At 36.8% G+C, this 25012-nt stretch overlaps 1 protein-coding gene across 2 annotated transcripts; it reads right to left on the reverse strand.

The window, feature by feature from the left end:
- Positions 1 to 441: 441 nt before the first annotated feature.
- LOC126369726 (uncharacterized) lies at positions 442 to 6220 on the reverse strand. 2 transcript variants are annotated; one of them, XM_050014306.1, is made up of 4 exons: positions 6145 to 6220; positions 5812 to 5934; positions 5233 to 5424; positions 442 to 4588 (listed from the first exon to the last, which is right to left on the reverse strand). In XM_050014306.1, the coding sequence occupies exons 1-4, from the start codon at positions 6209 to 6211 to the stop codon at positions 4539 to 4541; spliced, it is 432 nt and encodes a 143-aa protein (XP_049870263.1). In that variant the 5' UTR covers positions 6212 to 6220; the 3' UTR covers positions 442 to 4538. The 2 variants fall into 2 exon arrangements, with proteins under 2 accessions (XP_049870263.1, XP_049870264.1); XM_050014307.1 differs by lacking the exon at positions 5812 to 5934.
- Positions 6221 to 25012: the final 18792 nt, after the last annotated feature.

Raw genomic sequence — 25012 nt, forward strand, 5'->3', positions numbered from 1 at the left:
GATTGAAATAATTAAAAGAAATTTAAGTTATGCTAAAGAAAATCACATCGGCACGTGATTTTTCTAAAAGGCGCTTTCGTGATTTTTACTATAGAATGTGTAACATCAGTGTTTTATTTTTTCATAAATTTTGAATATCGAAAAATTTTGAATATCGAAAGTGATGCAGGCACGCCAATGATAGTAGATTAAAATCAATAATAATAATAGAACAGTCTGCAACTTGTAAACGAACCAGGAATAAAGTAATGAAAGGGGCATACGGGTGTGTCAATCCTGCTGCCATTTTATTTTGTCACGCGTGTCATTGTTCAAACACTCAATATCTGTAACACGGCGTGTACGGAGAAAAAAATAAGTAATGTCGACTTTATAGTATTGTTAAAATGTGTGTGGACTGATTATTTCACCACTCGCAAACTGTATTAAAGGAAACGCTGATTGTTTTGCCACTTCGTATATAATTCGGTTTAAGTAGAAATTATAAAGGTTACAAACACGTCCGACAATAAGAGAAGTTCGATGAATACAAAATTAATTTAAAAATAGTAAAGAATGAATATTTTTATAACCTTTTTTTTAAAAGGTATTTTTATGTTGCAATTGTCAACATGCTGCGCCTCAAGAAGTAAAGTTATCAAAACTTAAACTTATACAATTTCTATACATCAACCTAAACTGGATGAAAGCACATGAACTTTAAACATATACAACAGACTCACAATATGAAATATTGTACGAAAGCATGTCAACTTTAACAATAATTACTGTAACTGTGTCAAAAATCTAAACATGAAAGTTAATGTATAAAATTTACCACAAAATGAAAGAAAGTGCATGAACTTTTAAACATTATACAATTCATAATACAACACTAATGAAAGCTTACAATTGAGAGTGCACATAAGAAACTTATCTCAAATAATTTTACTTATTGAGTTTTTATAAATGAATTAAAAAAAATGAATTTAAACATTAAGTTTATATACTCCACTTAAAAACAAAGATAGGTATAACTTTAACCTTAGAAAAAAAGTAAAAATAAAAAATAATATTAATCGCTAATAGGTAATATACACACCTTATTAATAGCACGGGTATGTTTTTTCCCATTTGAGGTAGTTACTTCTACAGTTCTAATTTTATTGTCCTTTCCAGGAAAGACATTAGTAACTCGGGCCATAGGCCATGTGGCAGAGGGGGTATTGTCCTCTTTCAGTATGACTAGAGTACCGACTTTAATGTCAGACTGCTCAATGCGCCACTTAGGGCGGTTCTGGAGAACATTTAAATACTGTTTATGCCACAATTTCCAGAATGATTGTTTTATCTGTATACATTGTTGCCAAAACTTTAATCTATTAATTGGAATGTTATTAATGTCTTTTTCAGGATACATAGTGAGAGCATTTCCAATTAGAAAGTGACCAGGTGTCAAATAAGTGTAATCATTTACATCTGAAGTTGACAATGGCATTAGAGGCCTAGAATTAAGTATACATTCAATCTCAGTAAGAACAGTGTTAAGCTGTTCATAAGTTAATACATTATTTTGAAGTACCCTTTTTAAATGGTACTTGGTACTCTTCACCGCAGCCTCCCAAAGACCACCAAAGGTAGGCGAATACGCAGGAATGAAATGGAAATCTATGGCCCTTTGGGCAGCAAATTCATATACCTGAGCCTGGTGTCTTTGTGATGACTGCAGATTATAGAGCTCAACTAACTGGTTCCTCGCACACCTGAAAGTGGCAGCATTGTCAGAGTAGATTTCTTTGGGTAATCCTCTTCTAGAAACCAATCGTTTCAAGCACGCGAGATAGGTTTCTGTGGTTAGATCTGATGCTAACTCGAGGTGTATAGCCTTCGTAGTGAAGCATACAAAAACGCAGATATAACCTTTACCTATAACGGATCGTCTCACGCGTGAAAGTTTTATGTTTATTGGCCCAGCGTAATCTACTCCGACCCTCTCGAAGGCACGTGAGGTTGCTGTCACTCTCCCAGTAGGCAAGGACCCCATCAGCTGTTGCGACGCGGTAGCCTTCTGTCTAAAACAAATCATACATTTTTGTGTTATTTTCTTAACTTCTACAAGCCCATTCACAATCCAATATCTCTGATGGAGATTAGCTAACAATAGTTTAGGACCAGCATGTAAAAGCCTTTCATGCTCACTTCTTATAATCAAACTAGTGACTTGAGAGGATTTGGGTAAGATTATAGGATGTTTTTGCGAGTAAGATATGTCTGCATTGTGCAGCCTACCGCCTACTCGTAAGAGACCCTCGCTATCAATATAAGGATGCAAGCTCTGTAAAGAACCTTTTACCATACATTTTTTATGCAAACACTCTATTTCGTGTTTGAAATGAGTTTGTTGATCATTTTTTATAATCAACATTAAAGCGTTACTCAATTCAGCGCTTGATAAATATTTATATACAATGCTAGTTTTACTAGAATTAACATTATTGCAAAACCGTAAGACGTATGCAAGTATTCGCGTCATTTTGTGGATGCTAGAATATTTTAGTAAATGCTCAAAAATACTACCTTGGGTAGATGATACCTGGTTGCTGGAAAATGCTGCGGGCGGTTTGGCGTCGGGCAAGACTGCTGGTAAGTCTACATTGTAATGAAAATCGTACTTACTATCATGCAGACATTCAGGCCCATGCCACCACATTGCATAACAGCCGAGCTCTTCAGGACTTACTCCTCTGCTGATGTAATCAGCGGGGTTATCCTTAGTATTTATGTATAGCCATTTATGAGCAGCAGTATGCTGACGTATTACCTTTACTCTGTTCGCAACATATGCTTGGAGCTGTGTGAGCTCGGTATTAAGCCAAGCAAGGACAATCTGCGAGTCCGAGAATAAATACACTTGTTTTATTTTCAGCTTCAATGTAAGCGTGTCGTAGACTTTCCTTATTAATTTAGAAAGCAGCAAGGCAGCGTTAAGTTCCAAGCGCGGCACTGTCATGTTAGTATCACGAAGTGGATTTATTCTGGACTTTGAACAGAGTAAATGCAATCTCACATTACCTGAAGCGTTAGTGACTCGTAAGTACACGCAGCAACCATATGCTGTCAAGCTGGACGCGTCTGAGAAACCGATAAGCTCGATGGTATCTGACTCTGTTATATATAAGTTTCTATCTATCAATATTGGCTCCATGGCCGCCAGACTCGAAACAAACTCTAACCAATCCCTCTTAATGTCATCGGGGACTGTAGCATCCCAGTCAGTATTGACTGCCCATAGTCTTTGCATTATTACTTTAGCCTGTACGATGATGGGGCTGACGAAACCCATGGGATCGTAAAACTTTCCTATATAGCTTAGAATGTTCCTTTTTGTCACCTTGCTCTGATCGAACGGCTCGGGGCATGAAATTTTAAACTGATCGCTTTTCATGACTAAACAAACACCTAAAGCCTTCAAACTACAATCGTCTTCCTGCAATTCTAAGTCGTCAAAGTGCTGATCAGAGGTGGGAATATCAGTTAATATCCGCGTATCATTGGAAGACCATTTGTGAGTTTGAAAACTTCCATGGTTAAGAAGGTCGCGCAGTTGCGATTTTGCTTCTAAAATATTTTCTAAGTCGTTATCAGAGTATAATACGTCATCGACATATGTACAATTTTTCAATATGAACGATGCCAATGGCAGATCGCGTTCATGAAGCCTCGCAAGCTCGTCGAGACAGCGAGTAGCTAGATAGCTCGAGCTTTTTAAGCCATACGTAACTGTATCTAACCTAATGCACCTGACACTATCATTAGGATCGTCTCTCCATAAAATATTTTGAAGAGAAGTGTATTCAGGGCTCACCTTTATATTTCTAAACATGCGCTTTATATCAGTCGTAATAGTATAATTACCAAGACGAAATAATAATAAAATATCGAACAAGTCCCTCTGAACAATTGGCCCATTCATTAACAAGTCATTAAGCGAAACTTTCTTATTAGTTTTCATTGAACCATCGAAAACTGTTCGCAATTTTGTTGTTTTGTTACCTTCTTTAATTACTGCATGATGGGGTAAAAAATACACCGCATCTTTATTCAAGTCATACTGCTCAATGTCTACATAATGGCCATGGTTTAGAGATATATATTCATCAATGAACTTTTTATACTCGGAGAAAAGATTGGGATTATTATGTAATTTTTTCTCCAAATTCAAAAATCGTTTTAAAGCAAAATGAAAGGATTCACCTAAAGTATCATTAATATCGCCGATAGGCAGCTTCAAAGGCAAGGCCACTTCAAACTGTTTATCCTTTAACTGCACAGTATTTTGAAAAATATGTTCAGTCAGTTCTTGTTCTGAATTTGTTTCATTAAATATTTGTGGGACACTTTCAGTCTTCCAAAATTGAGTTAATGTGTTATTAACATCAGCTTCACAAGTAATACATTTTAAAGATACCTTGTTACAGACTTTGTTGATACTCCTTTGTGGCAAACTCCCTGCAATAATATACCCGAACTTAGTGTTGATGAGACTGGGTTGCCTCGCGCTATGCGGCGTCGCTCGACTGCTGCTGGGTAACTCCGTCGGCAGCAGGATCTGAAAAAATATGTCAGCGCCCATTAGGAGGTGTATGTCACCGGGCACATTAAATTGGTCGTCTGCCAGTTTAATGTTCTCTGGAATTGTGAAACCTGTCATATCCCACTCAATCTGAGGCAGCTTGCAAGTAATTGCATCAACAACGTGGCATGTTGCAATAGTTTTAAAAGGTAAATTCATTGAATGTATATCTAAAGGCAGGCAGAATTTGAGATTGCTTTTAGCATTAGTAATGCCTATGACATTAGTATCGACTTGGGCTGGCTTAAATCCAAGCAGTTGTACAGCTTCACTGGTGATGAATGATAGCTGTGAGCCACTATCCAGCAGGGCTCTAAGATGGACCTCAGTACCATCTTGGGCAATGACTTTTACTTTTGCTGTGGGAAGAAGAACATCATTATTATAATTGCCTGTCATCAAAGTAACAGGAGATGCGGCGGATATAGGCTTCTCGTCACAGTGTAGCAGAGTATTATGTGACTTCTTGCACACTGAACAGCGAAAGTGATACCTACATTTTCCTGCATGCGCACCCAGACATAAGTTGCACAGCTTTTTGTCGTTAATAAATTTTAGTCTTTCATTGACTGGAAGTAAATTGAATTTTTTGCAAGTAAATAACTTGTGGTTATACTCACAGTATACACAGGCTTGCTCCTCCTTGGTAACATGTGTTACCACCTTTGCATTCGGTGACCGGTACTGAGCATTCCCTGGCTCAGCATTTTCCAGCGCCAGAGCTCTTTGATCGAGGAAGCTCAGGAAGTCGTTCAGCGTTGGCTCCTTCTCCATGTCTCTATCGAGCTGGTATGCCCGAGCAGTATATGTATCTAATTTTCGAGACAGAATACACAATATTATAGCATCCCAGTATTTTACATTAGGATCAAGATTTGAAATGGCCGCTATGTGTTGTCTGACAACAGCCACAAACTCTCTCAAGCAGCTAGCTGTAGACTTAACCACTGATTTGATATCCAAGATGGTGTGGATGTGATCATTCAGAATTTTAAACTTATTGTTAAAACGCTTATCTAACAAATTTAAGGCTTTTTCATAACTGTCAGAGGTCAAAGGCAAGTTCTTAATCATTTCAAATGGCTCATTTTTTACATATGATCTTAAATAGTACAACTTTTGTACACAATCCAGAGATGGGTTATTGTGTATTAATGACATATACAAGTTTATGAAGGGCACATAATCAGTAAACTTACCACTGAAGGTGGGAAGCTCTATTGGTGGCAAATTAATTTTGCTCAGTGGAGTGGCTGGAGAAGTCATTGTAGTGGTCGGAGGCGGGTTTTCTATGCGGGGTTCACGACGCCTTATTTCACGATCTAGTGTGCATATACAGTAATAGAATTTATTATCTGTATCAGTATAATCCTCGTTGTCATCAGGATTAAGAGCCAGGATGCACTTATTGAGAGATTCATACTCTTTAAACGTGGAAGTTACACGTTCACGTTTCGTAACGAGAATTTCAATATCTGTATTAATCACATCATCTTTTTTGATACAAAATTGATATAACCTAGTGAGCGTACCTTTTAAGTAACCTCGCGAGGCCACTGCCTCCTTTAAACCCTTGGTAGAATGAGATTTCTCCGCCATTTCACTGCACAATTATACTATTTGAACTTTTTACAAGTTTACAAGATAACAAGTGATAACACGCATCAACGTCCGTCAAACAAAACGCGCATGCGTCATGAATGAAACCACAGACAAATAAAAAAGTAAAAATAAAAAAAAAGGACGATCGCGCGCGAAGTCGTGCTTTTGGCGCGGTTTCTAGGTTCGTGAAGTATATTTGTCAAACCGTTTTGTTCCGTTCCGTGTGACGTATGCCGATCTTCGTTTGTTTCTTGAAGCGAAAACGGCGCGAAATCTTGAAAATATTTTTGCTGTCTTGAATGAAAATCTTGAATAAAATGATGCGACGATGTTCTTGACCGGAGTAATATAAATTGTTGACTCACGGTTATGTTGCAAAAACAATATATTATGTAGCGTCGAAATATATTATAATGCTGAAATAAAATTGCTGAAATAAAAGTCTTGATTGTCTTGTATGAGAATCTTCTTGATACGTTGTTGACCGGCCCGATATACTGAACAGCACGGTAGGTATCTCAATCCTCTTGATGGTATATAAATAATGTCGTCGTCTCTCTTAGATCGTTGTCGGTGATCGTCGTGTGATGGTAAAATTCTTGAACACGAAGTGGTCACTTTCGAAGGACCATGTTAAAATGTGTGTGGACTGATTATTTCACCACTCGCAAACTGTATTAAAGGAAACGCTGATTGTTTTGCCACTTCGTATATAATTCGGTTTAAGTAGAAATTATAAAGGTTACAAACACGTCCGACAATAAGAGAAGTTCGATGAATACAAAATTAATTTAAAAATAGTAAAGAATGAATATTTTTATAACCTTTTTTTTAAAAGGTATTTTTATGTTGCAATTGTCAACAAGTATTTCTGTAATAATAATGACTCTTAAATGACCAGAACATCAATATAGATTAGTTTTAACGTCCTAAAACTAACACCATCTCTATCTTCCTAGCAATACGAGTAAAGGACGGAACCACACCCCGGACACTTCATACAAACAACCTCGTTTTACACAGACACCACACATTGACGTCATCGTACACGTGCGCCTGCGTGTGACGTCTGACGCCATACAATTCAAGTGTAAACTATGTCCGATGGGGTGAGGTAAACCTAGCTCAAACCAAAAGCTGGTGGAGAGCGGAGAGTTGCCATTCTATACGTGGTATTATTCCTTATTCTATGATGGAACAATTTTAGATATTTTTTTAAGTTTAAAACACATAATAACGAGTTTTTACCGCGTTTATGCCATGATCACGGGATGAGTCCAGTCACTAATGATTGAAGTCAAATCAATCACCGACTTCAGTCATTAGTGACTGAAGTCATCCCGTGATCATGACACTTGCAACAAATGTCGAAATATCGGGACTATCATATTTCCCTGATATAAATGCGGTAAGAACCCGTAATTATGTGTTTTAATTTTAGACCTGTCAAAACCAATTAAACTGGTTTTATCACGCGGATCTATACCACTTTTATTAATTCAAATACCTTTTCATAGAACGTACCCATTTTTCTGATCTATGAAAGATACTGTATAAATAGAGTATTGCACAGAAGGAATAAAGAACACAAACTAAACAAAGGACAAATTTTAATAGAACATAGCATCACGCCTGTTTTCCCGAAGGGGTAGGCAGAGGTGTATTAGTATACTATAATTATTGTGTTTATGTTGTGGCCAGATCTTAGAATTGATCATTTCATGATGTGCTCGATCATTTGATGAAATGGTCATATTTCATGACATAGAATATATTTCGTTGGCCAAATTACGATGTAGTTTGGCCAGATCAATGAACACAAAACGTTTACCAATATGAGCAGCAAAATACACGATTACTTCATGATATGGCCAAATGTTGCCAATCTTTTTGTAAAATTAGTAACATTATTTACCGGTAGGTGGCGCTGGTGTCGATTGTATTTAAAACTTGATTGTTACTTTAATCGATGAATCAATGTAATTATACAATATTCCGTATTGATAGTATCGATTACGTAAATAATTTTCAACCTAAAAAGTTGATTCTGAACATTTCATTCATTTCTTTATTAATGTATGTTATTTAAATTAATTTCAATTTAAATTGTATAATAATTTCTATTATGTATTTATATTGTTTTGTATTATGATGTAAATGTTAATTATAAATGTATGTTGCACGACCTCTGTATTTGCATACCAATATTGTTTTAGTTAAATGTGTGAAACTTTAATTTAGTCATATACTGGGTGTTAGTGACATCGTAACGAATACTGAGGGGGTTGATTCAGACCATGATTCTGAGTTAAAATCAAGTGGAATTTTCCGTCGCAATATTCATGTTATTTTTTTTAGTTTTTTTAAATTATTTTCAATTCTATATTGTTGCGATGGAAAATTCCACTTGATATTAACTCAGAATAATCAGCTGAATCATCCCTCTCAGTATTCGTTACGATGTCACTTACACCCCATACAAGTACATACAGTAGCCATACAAGTAGGTATGGGTGTTAGTGACACTGTAACGAATACTGAAGGGGATGATTCAGACCATGATTCTGAGTCGATATCAAGTGGAATTTCCTGTCGGAGAAGTCATGAAAATTTTAGAGATTATTTAAATTATTTTCCGTTCCATACTTTTGCGACGGAAAATTCCACTTGATATGAACTCAGAATTATGGCCTGAATCATCCCTCAAAGTTTTCGTTACGATGTCACTAACACCCTGTATATAACAACCAATGTACCACATTTACTGCAAAATAAATGATTTGATTTGATTCAACATTGGGAACATTCCCGGGAACAGCATATCACTGGCCATCAATCATTTCGAAACAAAATTAAACGTCATACGCTTATTGTATCCCATGGACACTGATACATGCATGTTCGTTTTAAAACAGAGACTTTATAAGTAAAAAAAAACTATTCCCGGTCATAGCACTATAACAAAACTGACTCATTGATATACCTACTTACGAGTATAATGTCCCTTATTTTTCACCTTTACACTTTTTTTTTCAGAGGATATCCTCTAGAGGGCTCGACATTGATATTAGCGTGACGTCCCTTTAGCCTATAATCACCGGACAATCAAGACGCTTCTAGTGACACCACATGTGATGCTTATGTGTTGAATTATGACAGGTGGTTTGGAAGTTAGGTTGAAACAAACGTGCATACACACACATACAAACATACATTACAAAACATCCGCCCCGCACCGATTCGTATCAGGCACAAACCTCACCCCCTCTGGGTCTTACTTTAGATTTAAATGGCCGTAAACCGTTAAGGAGTAAGGGGGAGAACAAGCAGACTGTGTCTCGCTCGCACTTGCGCGTTATTTCTTTTTCATATTTTTTTGACGTGACTTATTGTAGATTTGCCGCAAATGGCATTGACTACTTGGCCGGAAACTTGCGCGTTAAACGACGCACTGTAAGAACAAGATTTGTGTATAAAGTCGTGGCTGACTTTGCTAACTGACGTATCTGTAATTTTCTGCTAAAGTGATTTGTGTCTTATTGACAATAATTGCAAAAACTTGCAGATACAAAATTGCGACGAAGTGTGCGGGGTTTGCTCTAAACGCAGGGGCTGTTTGTAAGCATACTTTTTCGTACCAAGCTACAAATGGAACGTGGGTAAAGCATTCCATAATGGTAACCGCACACATGGTGAACATAAATAAATTGAGATATACCAGTTAATCCGCGATAACGCGTTGAGATATAATATAACGTAGGTTAAAATTATAACGCGGGCCATAAAGGGGATTAAGGGTAAGCGTTGACATAGTGTTACAGGTTAACGTATTATAATGTTAAATTATGCGACGGCGCATAATCTGTACTCCCATACTCTAGTAGGTATACTTACATTATTTATTGCTTTAAGTACACAGTTTTTACCCGATACCGCGATTATGATTTCTGTCATTTAGCGCTTATCACTATCGGCTCACTCTCTCTCTGTCTTTATTTAAGAGCTGCTGAGCTCTTGTCGGTGGAGTAGTCGCCATTCCCCACCGTAACCCTTCCCCCCCATCCCTCCCGTTTCCCGTCGTCCTGTACGTTATCGGCTCACTAGGGTCGATTAATTCTTTCAAATATAATCCTCGACGACGCCCCGAGCCAAGGTTTCCGCTTAACTGTGCACCCTCAGGCCTGTTGTGTGTTTATACCGGGTGAAAGCTCCCTATTTGTCCGGCCAAGTATTATATGCTGAATATGTCACGTCAAATGAAAACAAGTTTTCAAAAATCCAAACCCGATTGAATGTAGAAGCAAGACAAGTGTGTTAGGATTGAAACAAATGGAATTCCATAGTCTCTGCTTACACCCATAGAAAATAGGCGTGAGTTTATGTATATATTTATGTATGTCATGTTAAAAAATATCTCTATTAACTATTATGAACTCTATATTACAATTACATATTCATTGCCGTATCAAATGATGCAATTATCTCCATAGGTGTATCTATTTAATTTTATTGCTTTTCATTTCAGTTATGGACCAACAATATGCAAGCCAACAAATAAGAGGCGATGAAATATTTACACTCTGCGCGTGCGAGCTCTAAATGAGACGGAATAAATCAATGTTGGTCAAAGATTATGTACGGGGTCAGTGGTAAGGTGAGTATTTCGCCTACGTTCTGGAATTCAATGGTTTTTCCATCATTACATACAATATCTTGGAATATTCAAAATAGTGAATAGGCATTAACCGTAAAAAATGTACTACATAAAAATTTACTTCTTTAATTGCTATTGTAGTCAAACACAAACCTATTTTTAATCAAAAATAAATTAAGTATTTTAGCAGAAAGTTTAATCGGTGTTAAAATGTGGATTGATTATTTCACCACTCGCAAACTGTATTAAAGGAAAGGATGATTGTTTTGTCACTTCGTATATAATTCGGTTTAAGTAGATAATTACAAACGTTACAAACACGTCCGACAATAAGAGAAGTTCGATGAATACAAAATTTATTTAAAAATAGTAAAGAATTAATTATATTTTTTTAACCTTTTTTTAAAAGGTATTTTTATGTTGCAATTGTCAACAATCGGAATAAAATCCAAGATTATAGACTTTAACTATTATCATTTTTAAAAGTTTAATTATTTAGACACTTAAAGTGGGACAGCATTGAAGTTGAGACTTTAAGCGGTAAAAAGTTGAAATTAAAATTTAAACCTCTCTACAAATATATTTTTATAAAAATAAAGAAATCTTATAAGGCAAAATTTTGTGTGTTTTTTTGTGTTTTGTTTCACTGTGAAACCGCTCTGCGTGTCATGTAGCTACTTATTCTATGTCAATTATTCCCGAGAATCACCGGCTGCGCGTGCGGCTGGGGGCGCGATGCGCATGCTTGTGATTTACTATCCCTGTGTTGACGTGTGACTTAATGATGGTTCTCATGCAATTGTATGCGTTAATATGCTTTACATTGCTGCTTTTCTACTTATTTTTGTTTAGCTTTCGCGACATTGTCGACTCGCAGTTACACATTAAGTGGACTCTAGAAAAGTACCGTACCTATATTAGTTTCGACTTGCCTCTGGTACAATCCATCCATACGATTAATGTGCATACTTCAGTATTGACTTATGAACCATCCTTTCAGTAGATAGGTAGTAGAGGAGAAATGTGTATCATCATCAATCAAAACATGCTCGCATAAAATAATCTCTATCCTCTGTAAGATAAGATTTACACTCAGGCATCTAATAAAGAATAAGTAATCCCAACAAAAACATTTTTATGAAAAATGTGCCTAGACGAAATCATATCGATCGCAATGTAAAAAAGTTATCAGATCTCAAATAGAGCCAAGCTTCTAACTCTACACTAACGAAACAAACTCTACACGTTAGGCAAAATATGGGGCTTGTCCGTTTATATGTGTGTGTGTTTATATGTTTAATAAGTCTACTTGCTGACAACATATCCTGAGAATTTGGTTTATCTGGTGTAATCCAAACTTGAGTTAAGAGGGTTTAAAAAATCGGCGAAACGTTTTGAGAAAAGGTAGGTAGTACCCAGCCCTGCACTTCGCTTTGCTCGTCTTGGCGGGAGCACTTCCGTTCCTCCAAATAAGTACTTAGTACTTATATTTGGACACTCTCCCCGCACCAGTTCATATCGGACACCGAGTTAGATTTACTTCAGTCCCTCAGGTGTTACTTTAGTCTAAAAAGCCGTAAGCAAATTCAAATTCAAATTCAAAAATATCTTTATTCAGTTGGTAACATAGTTACACTTTGAATCGTCAATTTTTACATAACGAACGTCTCATCCGCCTAAAACTACTGCAGCTTCTCACAACCTGTATAGCCGGGGAAAAGAAGCTGCAAGAAAAACCTCGGCACAGGGCCCTAGACGTTTTTTTTTTTAAATAAAAATAAACATAAAATATTGGTTTATAATTGAGTATTTCAGCTGCCTAATATCAGTTCTAAAGCTGCTAAGGAATAAGAATGAGCGCGCGCGAACTTCCGGTCAAGTAGTTGATGCCATTTGCGACAAATCTACAATAAGTCACGTAAAAAAAAAGCGCGCGAACTGTCTGTCTCGCTTGCACTTATGCGTTAGGTAGCACACGGTAAAAATGAGATTTATGTTTGGAGTGGCCGGGATGTGACTCACGCAATGCCGAATCGAGTCGCTAATTATTCATAAACCAAGCAATGTAACTGGAGTAACGGAGAGTATCGTATTGGGGATTAAATATTTGTAACATAGTAGCGCGCAGTGCAGAGGTTAGGCGTGAGCGCATATTGATTAATATGAATGCTGAAATGTCGACAAATTCGAGTGTTGATTTGAGGCAAAGTCAACTATTATACTTTATTTAACGGCTGTGTATAATCTATGTCGTCTTTATTTAGTATACCCGGAGTTTTTTTTTTTTGACGTGACTTATTGTAAAATTAGATTTGCCGCAAACGGCATTAACTACTTGGCCGGAAAGTGTACCCGGCGGAGGTACTGGTATATCTTTAGATAAATGCAGAATAGGTAGGTATTTGCCTCGAACGGTATAAAAGTTCTTGGCGAAAATCCCTAACAATAATTACATTTTTGTGTTACTCATTCACAGAACAGTTCATTATCATTAAGAGCCACGCTTTTGTCGGTGTAGGATTCTCTATTCTCGTTTACCAAGTCTTTGACTTCTTTATAAGACACGACGATCGCATTCTCTTCAATTTGTGCCATGTAAGATCTTCTTGGCCTTCCTTGTCTCTCTTTCCTTCTCTTCAGTTCTCTTTCCTTCCAGGACAGAAGAAGCAAGACAATTAGACTCTTTATTAATACAGGACGAATTTATTAAAAACATCATTAAGGAATCGACCATTATCCTCAGTAAGTATAGTGTATGTAAATAATTTACCAGAATTAATTGCAAAGTGTCTTCTCTATTCGTTTTATATCGACTCACTTTGATTGTCAAAACATCAGTTGTCACGCCAAAATGAGTCCCTAGAAATACTCGTACCATCACTATGTATCTTCCTGTTGGTGTCAAATCGTAACCAGTTTCCAAATCCAATATTCCCTTGTCTCGACTTCAGACGCGTGTTTGACGACATGTTGCTAACCTTAGAGATGTGCCACACGAGTTTAGCCCATCCTTTGCTTCGTCGCAACAACGTTGTCATTTCGACGCACCCACCGAGTACTTACTACGACGTCGTAGCGCCTGTTGTGGCATGTTTTTGTGATTTATATCACACGTGAACTCCAAAACTTTAATTCAAGAATCATATGCTTGTATCAGCGGATGCATAGGTAGTGATGTATAGTATTTACCACACACTCCTCGCCAGCTATGTTTAAAGTCCCATATAATCTAGGGCGATCCATTAACCGGACACAAATTTTAAAAACCCTGTGATGTTAGCTATCTATGATCCAAACATGAATTCAAACTCAATAAAAAGGTATGATGGGTGGTGTCTGTTTCTATTTTACATAAAAAAACATAACAGTCTTACTAATTGGTAAAGAAAATGTTGTTTGTCATTTGGTATCAAAACGTTTAACATCAATTTTTTAAATGATGCTTAGAGTTTTGGATTTCATGTGCGATATGTAGGTACTTACGTAGAAAAAAGGAACGTTACCGCAGGCGTTGCAATGAATCCACACCACGTCGTGTGACCCCACTCTTATTTCGAGAAAATTCCGTTTAAGCGAAATGTTTTAGCAGCTTCCTACAGACTGTTTCACGCCTTACACCGACGCAGATTAGCGTAAAAGCGCGGAAGTAAATCAACTTCGACCTCGGCGTGAAAAGGAAGATTTTTCTCAGAGTATCTGTCACAATATTGTGGAAAATGACGGTGGGAAACTTTGTAAATCGCAGCTTAAGAGTTCCTTTAACAGATGTCTGCTCAATACTTAGCTATATAAATGTTATTGAGTGTTTCAACGCATGAAACTGTATAATATTATAAAATAATACTTATGTTTTGTCTTTATGCAATTATTTTAGATATTGTTTTATTAACGATGCTAAACATTGAGAGGGTCCTCAGAAAATGTTATTGCCTCTTCACCAACTCCAGCCACTTTTAAACGTTGTTTTACAATCAAATACTAACATAATTTAAATAATTTTGATTGTATGTCATTGTGGATACTGCATTGAGTCTTTACCGTAGGGTAAGGTAATAATTATAATGATTCAGTTCTCTTTTCTGAAGAACATAATAACAAACAGCAAAATAGTCTCAGGTTAAAAGAATGTAAGAATAAAAGAGCAAAAGTTTAAACACAAGCTCAAATACATCGAATCGATTTCACAAAACAACAGTTTCATTTTCCGTTCTCATATCGAAGAGAGGAGCGCCTATCAAATATTTCATAGCAAACGTATCTCGCTGCGACTCTGCAGTGTCGCGAAGACATCTGGCGGTACAAGCGGACAGAATTCAATTACATAGGACGATAACATCGCGCCTCTGCTCACATTAAAACAAACAGACTCGCAATAATGCCGGTTATTCTGCTTGCGCTCACAAAGCTCTGTATGTGGACATTTATTTTTTGTTCAAAATAATCCTATTGGGTCATCCCCATCGGAGAACTCACGATTTAGTTGCGCGTTACTTATTTGCAGGCGTTGAGTGGCTAGTTCATGTTCATTGCCATGGCTATAATTAACATAAATATGCTGTAAATCTTACGATAAAATGGCTTTTAGCAATAAGTCCGTCTTTGCACTTAATTTTAACAAGGTTTCCTTAAATAATTTTCTTAACTTAAGCATAAAAAAATACAAAGTCTAAGATACCTAAGTGGTCTACTTTGCTCAAATTGTTCCCTTGTACATCAATCAGGCTCATTTCTGGAAATCAGAATCATTTATTAATTGTAATAATCGTGGATAAACTTATTGAAAATGTAGTGTTGAAGTGTGGTCTATCTACATATTTATTTATTTATTTATGTATTTATAAAGTACAACCACATCACATATATTAAAACATTTTACATATAAGGTTACGGTATTATGACTAATATATATGACAATTACGGCGTACATAACTTATACAATTAAGGGTACTTAAGTATTTAAAAATAAAGTAAAATCAAAATTACACAACAAACTTAAATATTAGAAATTAGAAAGATATAAGTATAAGTAAAAAAAGTAAAATATAAGTAAGTAATTAATATCTGTTGAGCTTTAAATAATCTAAAATTTTTCTCATATATATATTCAGCGGATCATGGAACACATCAAGATCTAAGATTTTGTTACAAAAAGAGTTGTATTCTTTAAAAGTTCTGGTTAGCGGGGCTTGAAGACCAAGATTCGTTTTACAGCGGGGAGTATAAAATATATTTGTTATTTTATGTCTGGTATACTTATATGGCACGCTGAGTGAGATGCTCTTGTGAAGGTGATAGCATTGTATAACTCCATTCACAAGTTTGTGCAGAAAGCACATATCCAACAATAGTCTACGATCGCGTAAGCTTATCATGTTGAACTTATCCAAGCGTTGTTGGTAAGGCTGCATATTCCCATTACAAAGCGTTATCGTATTAAGTATATTATTTATTTACCACAGAACTAATACGTGTACGTATGAGTATGTTATACCTAACTAAAAAGCTGTTCGTTAGCTTTTATAACAGTTTTTCCATTAAATTTGGTTGCGTATGAATCTGTTGTATAAATTGTCTGTGATTGTGCTATTTTGAATAGTTGTTTGTGTTCTGTAGAAAATTGTCTAATGGAAACTGTTTTCTGTCACTCTGCTGCCCGTCTGTACGGTCAAGAGCATTAATACACTTTGGTACCATGTCACATTAACTTTTTTGACAAAGGAACTGTACGTCTCACTAAATGTCAATATGTTAGTGCGACAAAGTCCTAAAGTGGGTACATTATATTGCTCATGTATGTAACGGGTCTCAAGTATACGGGACAGTTACAGATTAATAAAGAAGAAACTCAATCTTGACTACAGGACGCGGATAGGACCTTTCACCATACAAACACGTTCTAAAAAAATCTTTATATCCAACAGAGGAATTCAGTACCTATAAATGTTTTTTTTTCCTTAGATATAGAATTCCTCTGTTTCAGAAATAGCGGCTACAACTTCTTTTTAGAAGTCACGCTATTTCTGAAACCATTTCGAGAATTCGCTTTAATTCGCCTTATTTCTCTATTTTTAGCTGTCAAATCAGTCGGATGGTGTTTATTTTTGCAAATATCGTGTATATATTTGAACTTCATGTGACCTCCAAAAATTGTCGCTGCCAAATGCCGTTTATAATAAATAAAATTTAATATAATCTGTAATTCTTCACTAGGATAAAGTGTCCTAAGAGTGTGCGTTTGGAAAACTTAACGAAATAACTCCAATAATAATGACCATCACTAATCCCCATCGTATTTATTAGAAGCATATTATAAACTATTCAAAAAGTAAAGAAATGGAAAATTTACAAAATTTATTTATATCTATCTTATTGGGCCTGAGTACTCTTAGGGGCCGCTCACAATTTGGGCGCATTACCCTAACAAAACGTCAATATTAAAATTTTAATACAAACTTAGTAAAGGCAAAGGCATAAACTTAATTTAGCCCACTTTATTACGTTTTTTTAAATGTTAGAAAATAATTACTACAAGAACAGCAAAAATATTCAAATATTTTTTTTTAATAGCCATAGAACAACACTTTCATTTAAAATTATAAAAAAAAACATACCTTCAAAAAATACCTTGTATACCGAAAAGTGTCCTTTCTATCATTAATGACAATTATGAGAAAATTATGGGTGATTAATTTACGACCATCTTGGGACTTCGTATCAACACTAGCTGTAAGTTGTCTTTGATTGCTTTTCATTTTTCATTAATGATTATTTTTAGCTTATATTATTTCTTATGCCTAGTTTAGACATCACAAGATCTTACGCAGCTAATTTCAATATATTTAAATCTAGGTATCCGAGAAGGACTTATGATGACCAAATTGGAGATGTCCTTAGAAAAGGTTCAATACGATCTACTCTGAACCGGCGTGCGTGTATGAAGCGATTGATGAATGTGGAGGAAGCAAGAGAAGTGTGTCAGGATCGAAGCAAATGGAATTCTATAGTCTCTGCTTACCCCGGTGGGAAATAGGCGTGAGTTTATGTATGTATGTATGTTAAATCTAGGTATGTGTAATTAGACAACTTTTACTAAAACAAAATATTTTTACTTATAATTGATAGCACAGTTACATAACTTTAGCAATGATAAAGAAATATCATAGACAAAACTGTGATTTCCTTTTGAAACCCAGGTCAGTTGTACTGTATCTATATGTTGTGTCTGTATGTTGAAATTGAGTTCCGTCTGTGCCATAAAGTAGAGGTATATTTGATTTAATTTGGACCACAGGGTTATTGGAAAATATAAATAATGTGAGTAGAATAAAGGCTTTGCAAAAAAGATTTATATTCAATTCAAAAATATCTTTATTCAGTAGGTAACATAGTTACGCTTTGAATCGTATTTTTTTATATAACAAACGTCTCGTCCGCCTAAAACTACTGCAGCTTCTCATAACCTGTATAGCCGGGGAAAAGAAGCTGCAAGGAAAACCTCGGCACAGGGCCCTAGACGTTCTTTAAAAAAAAAAACATTAAATATTATTATACAATTGAGTATTTAGCTGCCTAATATCAGGCGGGTATAAGACTTAGAATGATAGGTTACATAAACTGCCTATATACGTCCCATTGCTGGGCACAGGCCTCCCCTCAATCAACCGGAGGGGGTATGGAGCATACTCCACGACGCTGCTCCACTGCGGGTTGGTGGATGTGTTTTTACGGCTAATAGCCGGGACCAACGGCTTAACGTGCCTTCCGAAGCACGGAATCATCTTACTTTTTCGGACAATCAGGTGATTCAAGCCTGAAAAGTCCTTACCAAACAAAGGACAGTCTCACAAAGTGATTTCGACAATGTTCCCATCGGGAATCAAACCCGGACCTCCAGATCGTGAGCCTAACGCTCTAACCACTAGACCACAGAGGCTGTTTAAGAGTACTTAAGTCATTTGCTAGGCGGGCTAGCTCCAGCAGCATCCTGGTGATGTTGGCTAGCAGGTTGGACTGCGTGTACGAGTACGAGTCTCACTTCTGTGCTACCTATTGCTGGGGGTACGACGAGGGGGTGAGTCGCGTATAACTCCCCTATTATAATTTGTATTTAATTTAATTTCCTTGATCTACTAACCTAGTATATAAGTTTTGTTATTAACAAAATATGGGTCATAATAACTTGAATAAAGATTCTTAAAACCTCATCAACCCTGGTGTTAGAGTTACCATTGAGCCGCCAAATGCCTCTGACATGGCTCATGTAACGACTACTTACTTACATCAGTAAGTAGTAACCGGGACCAACGGCTTAACGTGCCTTCCAAAGCACGGACCATCTTACTTTTGGACGATCTGGTGATCAGCCAGTAATGTCCTAACGAAACTAGGGACCAATATGTAATTTTTGTGATATGTCCCCACCGGGAATCGAACCCGGGACCTCCGGATCGTGAGCCCAACGCTCAACCACTGGACCACGGAGGTCGACTGGACAAAGCGAAAGTGTTGTGTCAGGATCGTAGTAAGCGAAATACTCTCTGGTCACAGCCTACCATAGCGGGAAGCAGGAGTGGATGTATGTATGTATGTTATTGAAATGGGACATATTACAAGCAAGAAGCTCAAGACAAATATAAATAATAAGAGCTCAGAGCACATTTCTCAAGAGATGCAGAAGAAATTCAATCTTCGCCACACAATACGGACTGGCGGTACCACAATGCTGTTGCACATACTCGTATTATTTGCACCCGCTAACGTATTCCATTTGCTTGCTGTTTTTATTTGCAGTACCGAGTTTAGACTGGAAAATGGGATAGAATAATAAAGTGTTTTGAGAATATAGCGCAAGGCGCTCCGTGAGATTCGAATTGTCCCCAATGTGTGAAGTGAACGCAAGCATGAAATATTAAAGGCGTCTTCGAATATCATCAGCTCCCTAGCGTTATCCCATTTTCACAGGGTCCGCTTACCTAAACTGAAGATTTGCCAGGTCCGTTTTTTTATAGAAACGACTGCCTGTCTGACTTTCCAACCCACGAAGGGAAAACGAGCTCAATACAGGTTAGGTCACATAGTTACCGAAACGCATTTCTCGGGAATGAACCTTTCTTCATTTTGTTTTCCTTCACCAAATTAAAACAAATTCGAAAATCATTGGTTTAGGCCCGAGCTGGGAGTCGAACCTAAACCTTACAGTAAGGGTCAAGCGTTCTTCGAACTGGGCTACCACTGCTGGCATGGCTAGTTTGTCTTTGAATATCGAATATATGTAATATACATACTCCTATGTAAATTGCGTCAAATAAAACTTGATTATTTTGGGTTCTTTTAGAATAATGCATTAATATATAATAATATGGTTTCTTTTTTGGCACTTTAGTGAACCTTATACATATACTATTGTAATATTGTACTACTCTATTCTGTCCCGCTGTCAAAGTAATCAATTCGGAATGGTAGTACTCACCACGAAAGAAGCCCCACGGAATTCTATGGAACTAAATGACTAGTTATAATAATTTCATACAGTTACTGCGACACAGCGTGTGTGTTTCCATGGTCATCATGGCGCGGACTGTAATATAGGAATCACCTGTCACTATTTTATAAGTACTTACGAATATAAAAATAAAATGATAATAAATGTAAGTATAATCGTCTTGTTGAATGTGAGTACAAGTGTACCCACTTAGTTGGTAGATACCTATTTTTCCGACATAGTAAGCATAAAATTCCAATTTCAAACAACACAGGCTTCCGGCGCGTTAAATAATAGGTATAACGCACCAAAAGTTACTTTTATTGTTTATTTTATTTTATATTCTTCACGAGCTAACAGAGAACTACTTAGTCCTTGTTTAAAGTAGGATTTTCAACCAATTTCACATATTCAAATTGAAATAGTTGAAGATCCCGCCCTTACATAGACTAATAAAATGGCAATACAGGAGTAATGGTTTGTGAACATCGATAAACGAATCGATCTAAGTTTGTTGCGGAGGTGAGTCGCTCGAACAAACTTTAAATTGCTGTCGAGGAATTTTACTTCGCCCTGTCGTCTCGTGTCACCGCGGTGGAGAATACCAGTTTATTTTGGGGATGTTGATCTTCGGTTAAATACCTCAGAAATTCGCCGTCCGTTGAAGAAAGTTTGTTGGATTTAATGACTTTACACTTGACTTATAGCTGAGCTACGCGGTTGACTCGTTACGAACTGTCCCCGCTCAAATTGCGTGTCATTTTGTAGTTAAGCTTGTAAAAAAGAAAGTTTTTTGTGATTTGACTCTTCAAACTTATATCAATAGGTATCATTACGTCATGGTAATTTTGGCACAACTTATCAACGAATGATTGTGTAGATACGACCTCTTATCATTTTGAGTACTTATCGTATATTTTAATATAATTTATAATTTTAATTTAAATTTTAATTTAAATTATAATTTTAAAATAATAATAAATAATGTTAAATAAATATTCATAATAACGTAGTTTGTTTTAGCTACTAATAAATACTAACATAGCTATAAGTTGAATTGTTACTCACACTCTTAACTAACCATCTATGGACTATGGTGTTGTCTGATATAAATGAATAAATAAAAAAAATATTATTTTCTAGGCGAGTCAAGGTAGCGTGGTTAAGTCCCCTTATGGTCCCTATGGTTGTTGCCCGTGCCCAGACGTAGGACATTATGCTGCTTAAGTTATGTATATGTTTCTTTCAAGTGTTCAAACTCATTTACTTTTCAGTATTGATTTCACTACCAAAGAGCTCTACTCATTAATTCATTAATACCATTTATGCACCAATAAGCCAGTAAACAACGTCACAACGAAATGTTTGTATTCATCTTTGATTAATGTTATTCACACACAAAATATTGGGCGTACAATAAGCTGCATATATTTTGGATGTTTACCGGAAAGCGTACCGGTTTCAACGGGTGGAACAACGTATGGAAATGGCAACCGGACGGAGGGTAACACCGGAACGCGGGGTATAAACGTAACACTGCAACATTATCATCGACCGATGTGTACCTACCCTTTGCACGACACTGGATACTGGTTAGTATTCTTCCTGAAATTTGAAAGCGTTGCTTGCTTACACACTTATAAATACTAGAAAAGTCTCCCTTCCATATTGTATTTCCTAATCATAAATAATAATTCCTCCAGGCTAGATGTTATATAATGAACATCTTCCCCGTAACTTGTGGCTAAGACGGATAATAAAAGCGTAAAATGTTCAGATTTATTATGCCGTGCCTAGGAATATTCTCAAAGTATATTCGAGTTGTACAAACTCCTTTTCTTCTTTTTTTTTGAAGTTCTGCCGTGTGCATATTTGGCGCCAATTTTGGATTTAGAACTGTTCAAAATTCAAATTTGTTGGAATTTCGAATATCAAAACAATTGAAAGCATTAGGATTAATGCAATTGTTTAGTCACAGCGTTTCTTCAAACGACAAAACTTAAAAAGCATGCCTCGTACTGGTTGCTTTTTTTTTCAATTTGTTGTTTCTTGTACTCTGGTGTTATCTGCCTTAAGGTGATAAAGCTCTTTTTACATCATGCTGGGCACCTTTTTACTGCCAAAGTGGGAACCCTGTACTACTATTGGTTTCGAGAACCACACGAGCTAGTCAATTATGGACGATCGGAATTTATAATAGCTATTACGGACTTTACATTATGAGAACAAGCCACGGGCTTTCGCCAAAACTATACATCGGAACGGTGTACGCTCTCGCTTCGCAAACGGATTTATGCTTCAATCTATAAGTTGGTGTATACGGACTCGTACAATGGAAAACATCTTGGTAATAGAACACATAACATAGTAGCCAAAGGCATCGCAAAATGAACTAAGTACTCACACCTCATTGGACTTTCTGTTAGACCAACGTGATAGGTGGTGAGCTGGTGAGCCATGTCGCCGTCTATAATGGTCGAACCAACTGAGTTAGTGAAAACTGCGCTTGGTAATAGAGTACCTACTTTATGATTGTAATGACGACCTTCGTGGTTGAGCCTTGGACACATTATCCGGAAGTCCTAGATCTGATTCCCGATGGGGATATGTCTAACAAAAAATCATTTTGTGAGACTGTCTTTGGATTGTTCAGCACATTTCAGGCTGAAATTACCTAATTGGCCGAAAAATAAGATGATTCGATCCAAAACGTATAATAATTTTATTCACCATTGTTAGGAGTGGACAAGATCAAGGGCAAACGCTTTCAAAGTTATCAAACGACGCTTCCGATTTAAAGACAGTCTTGAAGATCAAGGGTACCTTTAGACCTTATCCGTAGCTTTAGACTATGTACGTATATTAGAGCACAAGTGGGGTACTCTAATCCCAAGTTAACAGGGACCTTTGTAGAGGACGCATAGCGCCAGTTAGACTTTTACTGAATGTTTTCTGTACGGAGTTCGACACAAGAATGATACAACTCGCTCGCCGTCTTATAAGGGTTGTCCCCACTACCGCATCTTGCACGCGTGTCGTAAACAAGTGCAGGTGTTGTTTGTTAGCCGCACGTGTTGTTTACAGTTAATATTATGACATTTAGGTTTTCAGTATTTCGCTGTTGCGTTATCATAAAAGTACTTTTTAACCGACTTCAAAAAAAGGAGGAGGTTCTTAATTCGTTTGTATGTATAATACATTTATTTATGTATGTTCACCGATATTTCCGTCAATTATAGACGGATTTCAAAAAACTGCTTTTTTTTAAAAAGTCTGTTTAATTAAAAAAAACAGTCAGTCGTTATGAGATGTATTTTTCTTGCAGAGAGTATCGTTTGAAGTAAGAGCGAGTTCACAGATTCTAGGACCAGACTATCCGTATGCCCAACACAAGTCTAAATGCTTGGCATGAGGCCACCAAGCACGTTTATATATTATATCATCGTGTTTTGACGCCGCCGTATCCCGACGACGTCGGAAAAGAATTGCACGTTGGATCGCAGTTGGTATTTGTTTTGAAAGCTTTTGTTTTTCTTGTCCAAGTGTACTTAATTTGAATTGCGTACGTGCCTTTAAAGTTTGGGTTTGCGAGTGGTTTGTTTGTTCGTAAGATTTTTCATTATTTTCTTTGTTAAATCGATCGACCGTAATTACGTCGTGACGATCCATCGCATCTGGCTTTCTGAGATCGTTTTCGATTATATTTTTTTTGCACAATACACATAAGATCGGTCGACTCGATTAGTTTTAAACGGCGGACGTTGATGATTGCACCATAAGAAGTCGTTTACGAAAAGTTGCAACTTAAAGTAGTAGGTATGCTTCTTCTATTTGCCCAAAAAGATGTCTACGTCTGAGGCTTAGTCTAAGATCCGTTATGACACCCAAAATATACTTCGTACCAAAAACGATGAACACCCATTCACTTGTTTATTGTATCACCAAACGATGCGAGTGGTGCGTGACCAAAGGACCCCCGGGGTTGACAAACGACCGTACTGTGGCTTGATAAACCCCACATTCCTCGTGTTAATAGAATTAACCACCGTGATTAATCGACTGGCACGCCAGAAATAAATTACACTATTAATACAAGCATTTTCGTCCACATCAAAAGGCACAGGTATGATTGTCCTGCTATTTTAATTATTTTCGGTAATATGGGAAATAGTTTCACGAAAACAAAGAACGTTTTCTACCAGTAATTATTACGGGCATGCCGTAAAAACCTACAGATGAATGAGGGAAAAAACTAGTAACTCAAATGTAGGACTATTGTCTTCCGCCTCTGAACAGTACTGACAGTTACTGCTGTCCTGTGTCAAGTTCCAGGTTACTGTGACTCACCTCTTTCGTCCTGCATTGCCGTAGCGATAGCTCCCATCTCCGCTTTTGCAATCGTTGAGGTCTTCAACACACACTATTTCTACTACTTTTGTTTACACTTAATTGAAAGAAAATAACTCTCGTCCTCTCACCACCTACGCCAGTCCACAACAAGAAGGAGCGAGCGCGGACTGTCAGTCTCACTCGCATATACACGATAAGGTGGCACTAGGGAATGCAATCCCCACTCAAGATCGCAAATTCGAGATCCTACGATCCCGAAATTTTCGCAATCTCGTCTTGTTCATAAAAAAATGTAAAGCTGAAAATGATAGTG

This window comes from Pectinophora gossypiella, chromosome 9 (assembly GCF_024362695.1).
Source record: "Pectinophora gossypiella chromosome 9, ilPecGoss1.1, whole genome shotgun sequence".
Classification (NCBI taxonomy): domain Eukaryota; kingdom Metazoa; phylum Arthropoda; class Insecta; order Lepidoptera; family Gelechiidae; genus Pectinophora; species Pectinophora gossypiella.